This window comes from Hipposideros armiger, unplaced genomic scaffold (assembly GCF_001890085.2).
Source record: "Hipposideros armiger isolate ML-2016 unplaced genomic scaffold, ASM189008v1 scaffold_128, whole genome shotgun sequence".
Classification (NCBI taxonomy): Eukaryota; Metazoa; Chordata; class Mammalia; order Chiroptera; family Hipposideridae; genus Hipposideros; species Hipposideros armiger.
The window spans coordinates 3803415-3808857 of record NW_017731478.1 but is presented as its reverse complement, the minus strand read 5'-3'; the positions used below and the strand labels follow the sequence as shown (position 1 = coordinate 3808857).

The window sequence follows — 5443 nt, the reverse complement described above, 5'->3', positions numbered from 1 at the left end:
CGATTCATAACAGTAGCAAAATTACAGTTATAGAGTAGCAACAAAAATAATTTTATGGTTGGGGGTCACCACAACATGAGGAACTGTATTAAAGGGTCGCGGCATTAGGAAGGTTCAGACCCACTGCTCTAAGTCTTTTCTAGGTATATCTGGGGGCTGGGGTTGTGGGGTTTTTTTGTTTTTCTTTCAAATAATTGGAATCATTCTACTCTGGATTCAGCTTCTCAAATTTAACATCTCAATAGTATGAGCATGAATGCATAGGGCTGTTTCAAAATATACATGTCCAACCTGCCACCAGTCACCCTCTCTCTACTCCTACCCCCAAAACTCAGGGCCACCATGAACAGTAGTACAGGTTGTGCACTGCACAATTCTACAGAGTACTTACTATTCATGTTTGTAGCCACTGTAGATTTTTATACTTAAAACATAAATTATCTTAAGAAGGGGTATCTTTTTCTAATTTTCAAAAAGGTACGGTATGGGCTTGTGGCAGGGGCTGGAGCAGGTATGTCGGAATCTCCAAGGCTGTGTGAATTACAGCAGGTATAATTTGAACAAGCTCACTCCGATGATTCTGATCTGTCTCTCCTACCTCCAGCTGAGAAGGGCTCATTTATAACATGAGCATTTACCATTTGAGTAAAATATTTAAATATCTGTATAAAATGTACCAGGTTCTGAAGACACTGTTTTAAAAATAACTAACCCCTCCCACATTGGCTGTTTGGGTTGTTTCCAGTTGTCTGGCTATTATAAATAACGCTGTCAAGGACATCTTCTCATGTGAACCTTTGGCCCATCCACTCCATCTCTGATTATTCCTAGACTAGATTCCCTGAAGTGGAATTACAAGGGCAAATGCCCATGTCCTCATCGCATTTCTGTCCCAGCTCGGAGGCCCTGAGTGTGTGTTTCCTGCCCTTAGGGCGTGTGAACGTGAAAAATGAGGAAATTGATGACATGATCAAGGAAGCTCCAGGTCCCATTAACTTTACGGTGTTCCTGACGATGTTTGGGGAGAAACTTAAGGGTAAGCTCACGTGCATCTGTGTGTGTGTGTGTGTGTGTGTGTGTGTGTGTGTGTGTGAAAGAGAGCGAGAGCGAGAGCGAGAGCGAGAGCGAGAGCGAGAGCGAGAGAGAGAGAGAGAGAGAGAGAGAGAGAGAGAGAGAGAGAGACTGTCTGCCTTGTCTGTCTTTATGTGTCTTCATCTCTGAGTATGAATTAAAGCACTAGGAGAACAGACAGGGATTCGCAGAAGATGGCGGCAGAGTTACACTGGGGGGAAAAAAGAATAACAACAGCAGCTAACATTGCTCCAAGTTATATCCTGAGCCAGATCCCATGCTAAGCATTTTATATGCATTACCTCATTTAACAGCATCTAGGAGGTGGGTTCTATTCTTGTCCCCAGTCCACAGATGGGGAACTGAAGCTCAGAGACAGCAAGTCACTTGCCCGTGGTCACACAGCTAACAAGTGCTGGAGTCAGACTGAATCCCAGTCTTTCTAAATCTAGATCCACGTTTAACCTTGGGTTTGCTCAGAAATAATTGGATTCTCAGCTCACTCTTTCAAAATATCAAGGCTCAATGCTAGGAGAAAGGCAGGGTCTTTCCTCCAAGCCAAACGGCCTTCTCTGGTCCCACCCCCAGCTTGGGGAGGACTGGACCCTGCCTCCTGAGGTACCACAGGTTCCCAGCCACCCGTGGCATGTTCCAATCCTGTTTTCTGTTTCAGGGGCAGACCCCGAGGAGACCATTCTCAATGCGTTCAAAGTGTTTGACCCCGAAGGCAAAGGAGTGCTCAAGGCTGATTAGTGAGTGGGGTCTGTGGGGGCGGGGGCTCCCTGCCTGCCACACACACACCCAGCACCAACACCTGCTTTTCTCTCTCTGCAGCATTAAGGAGATGCTGACCACACAGGCGGAGAGATTTTCCAAGGAGGAGGTAACAAGACCCTTTGGACATTCTCTTTACTCCAGCTCTTGCCGTCACCCTTCCAGGGACTCCATTTCCCTCTTTTTAAAAAACACTCCTGACTCCACATTGAGAGAGAACCTGCTATTGTTTACTGAGCCCTTATCTCATTTCATCCTCTCAATCACCCTATGAGGTAGAGTCTAGTATTACTGTCACTTTATAGATGGGGAAACTGAGGCCCAGGGAAGTAAAGTCACTTGCCTAAAAGGACATCATTAATGGTAAATGCCAGGGCCTGGAATCAAACCCAGGTTTGTCTGACTCCAGGTCTACCTTTCTCACAATGCATGAAGCCCTGGTTAGAGCATCAGTTTCTTGATGGTGTAAGGGTGGTATGCAAGGTACCATGTACTGTGGCGTAGGTTGTGCACTGCACAATTCTCCTGGATGCCATTCTTATAATATGGATCCTAGAGTATGTATTTGTTTCAGTAGTTTTTCAGCACATGGCAGTAAAATTTTTAAAAAGTCAGAGTACATGACTTTTTCTGGCAGGTGGCAGTAAAGTGCCTGAAGTAAGGGTCCCATATGCTAATTAACCAAAGGTCCTATATGAACAAGCAACAGTCCTGTCAATATTATGAATGAACTTTAATGAGTCTATTTAAAATAGCCCCTCCCCAGGCTTGAGTCTATCAAGTTCCACAGTTTATTAAAATTTTTATTTAGCTTTTTTCCTCCAAAACTCAAGCATTTAAAAGAGCCTGCCTTCACCTCCCACCAGCTTTGTGACTTTGGACAAGCTCTAACCTCACTGTGCCTCAATCTCCTCATCTGTAAAGTGGGAACAATACTAGAACCTACCTCATAGTATACTATGAGGATTAAATGAATTAATACGTGTAAAGTGCTAATATGGGCAATACAAGTGCTAGCTTTAATAGCCAGTATTTTTTTAATAACTAGCCAATACTTTTTAAATGTGGAAATTGCATGTTTAAAAAAAATTTTTGGATTTCTAGTTTCCCCCAAGAAAATCAGATTCCCTCAGAATCTGACCTCCTTGCCCATGTGGCCACATTCGGCTGGCCCTGAGCAGCTGCCACCTCTGCAGATGGGCTGTGTGTCTCCATTTAGCCACAGTCCCCACCAGGCCAACCTTGCTCCCTTACATAACCTGCCTAGCCCCTTTGCACACTTGAGTTTGTCACCCCCGCTTCACCTATCACAGGCTGGGTTCCCAGAAACATCCCTGCAGGGTGTACTTGGGGTCAGCACCTGTGGAAGGAAGGACAAGGAAGCACAGAGGGAGATGATGACCCGAGGTTCAGGCCCAAAGAGTGTCTTTGTCAATGTCCCCTGGGGCTAGAAGAGCCCTCCCAAGAGGTCCCAAGTGGGGTCCCACACTGCTCAGTTGGCAATGAGCTGCCCCAGGAAGGGTGTGACNAGGGCCAGTGACACTGCCCTCTACAGCTAAGATGCTGAACAACAGCTCAACCTGGAGCTGGGCTGCCGTGAGTCGCTGGCGACAGCGTAGGCTGCAGCCATTGCTGCAGTGAGTTGCCATAGGCTACTATGTGTAGTCAGCAGCCAGCATGAGCAGCCAGCAGCCGCAGTGAGCGGCCGGCCAGAAGCCGGCGACTGATCTGCCTCGCCAGAGAAGAACGCAATGATGGTGTCAACTTGGGCCAGTGAAGAACGTCCTCCACAACTAGACTGAAGAACAAAATGACAGCAACTTGTCTGTTTCCCTTCCCCCAATTTCCCAGCAGTGTTCCCATCCCCCAATTAAAAAAAAATCTTTAAAAAAAGGCATATCTTTCTCTTCTAAGATTTTTTAAATATGAAGCCTTCGCATTGGAAATCAGTATTTTCAGGATTTATTCAACAGGCATCTGCAGCTCTATATAAGCTCCCAAAGGCACACTTCTGGAACTTCAAAAAGGAGCTCAGAAGCTGTTCTGGTCCAAACATCATTTTACAGATGGGGAAACTGAAGCCCAGAGAGGGCAGAGATGCGCCCATCCTTCATCAGACACACCCGTCCTAATACCAAAGACGGGATGTGTAGGTAAGAGAACGTATCATCCTGGTAAATGGCAAGGATCTGGTTCAATCCTGTTCGGGAAACATTTCCTGCGTAGGTCAGTTTCCGGCTGGAATCCTCACATCCCTCTCTATGGACTGTCTCTGTAACCCCACTCGGACCAGTAAGGAGCTCCCTCCTGGGAAATGACTCAGGGTCCTGCCAACTCCCAGACCATCCTTTCATTCTTCCTTCAGATCTCTCTGCCTTCAAAGATCTTCCATGCAATACTACATATGGCCACCAGAGGGCAGTGGCGAAGCGTCTAAACCGGCGGTCGCAAACTCAAACCCAGCTCCTCCCGGTGAAGGAGGGCCCCTGAAGGGAGTTTACAGGGGCAGAGGCACTCGGTTTCCCAGGGGAATGTGGCCTGGAGTTGTCAAATCTGATTTTCTAAGAGGAACCAGAAATCCAGATTTTCACGTTGAATATCCTGATTTTTAAATGTTGGCAACTAATAAATTTAAAATTGGGGGGTGGCAGGGACCAAGCAAAAGAAGAAATGAAAGCTGCATTCATCCAGTTCACCACCTCTGATGCCAGCCCTCCAGGTAGGGGTGAAGTCAGATGTTAGAACCCTAATTGTTTATAACTTTTATAAAAATCTGAACCCTAGTTTGAGCAGAGGTGCCACAGAAGGCAAAATGGTAAGGCCCCAAGCATCCCCTCCAGGGACCTATCCTACACCTCCACCCCTTTCATCCAGGACTGCTCCATTTTATCTGTTTTACTTCCTGGTGTTTCCTCCTAACTTGGGTTTAAACAAAAATGCTCTATAGATTTTTTAAACTAAAAGTTTGGAAACTATTGCTCTAGTCCAAGTATGTCACTCTACAGGCAGGGAGACTGAGGCCCACAAAAGGCGGGAATTTGGCCATCTTTCATCAGACACACTTCCCCTAATGCCAGAGACAGACTGTGTGGCCAAAGGAGGGCGCGTACCCTCAAGGTGAATGGGAAGGTCAAGGTCAATTACTGTCTGGGAACCATTTCCTGGGCCTCCCATTGTGTGCAGGGCCTTCCTGGGCATCAGGAATGCAGGGAACACACTGTTTGACAGACCCCTGGAATAGCACCTTCCGAAAGGGAGACGGAGGGCCATTCAAGCTCATCTCCCCCACCCCACCCCTACCCCCACACTGTACTGGATATTCTCCTGGAATTTATCCACCTCCCTTTCCCTGCCCGCCTCTGCCCCAGGCTAAGGGTTTTCCTTGCCCTCTGGCTCAGGTTGGGCCCAGCCAAGGAGAAGTGCCAGCCTGACGGTAGGAGAGTGAGGCTGAGGGGTACTTGCCCACCCCTTGGCAGGTCACTACTTTGGCCACATCCTTCCGGGAAGGACACACAGACAGCCTTCTGCACACACCTCTCTACTGATTCCAGAAACTGCTCCCTCCCCTCGCCAGTCCTGGAACCCTCCCTTCTTACTC

The 5443-nt window shown here is 47.4% G+C and overlaps 3 protein-coding genes across 3 annotated transcripts in view; 2 read left to right on the top strand and 1 right to left on the bottom strand.

Annotated features, from left to right (window-relative positions):
- CCDC63 (coiled-coil domain containing 63) overlaps positions 1–5443 on the bottom strand; it is a 63841-nt gene that overhangs the window by 10046 nt on the left and 48352 nt on the right. The gene's annotated exons all lie outside the window — the stretch shown is intronic.
- The window catches only part of LOC109386122 (myosin regulatory light chain 2, ventricular/cardiac muscle isoform-like), a 21465-nt gene that overhangs the window by 7652 nt on the left and 8370 nt on the right, over positions 1–5443 (top strand). The gene's annotated exons all lie outside the window — the stretch shown is intronic.
- Positions 815–2134, top strand: LOC109386121 (myosin regulatory light chain 2, ventricular/cardiac muscle isoform-like). Its single transcript, XM_019649034.1, has 3 exons — positions 815–1036; positions 1745–1823; positions 1906–2134. Exons 1-3 carry the CDS (start codon positions 865–867, stop codon positions 2117–2119), a joined length of 465 nt encoding a protein of 154 aa, XP_019504579.1. The 5' UTR covers positions 815–864; the 3' UTR covers positions 2120–2134.

Excerpts from the sequence above, each read along its gene's own strand:
- LOC109386121 (XM_019649034.1), top strand. The coding sequence starts at position 865 with ATGCCCATGTCCTCATCGCATTTCTGTCCCAGCTCGGAGGCCCTGAGT. Across the intron at positions 1,037-1,744 it reads GTTTGGGGAGAAACTTAAGG|GGGCAGACCCCGAGGAGACC; the intron begins GTAAGCTCACGT and ends TTTCTGTTTCAG. Across the intron at positions 1,824-1,905 it reads GGAGTGCTCAAGGCTGATTA|CATTAAGGAGATGCTGACCA; the intron begins GTGAGTGGGGTC and ends CTCTCTCTGCAG.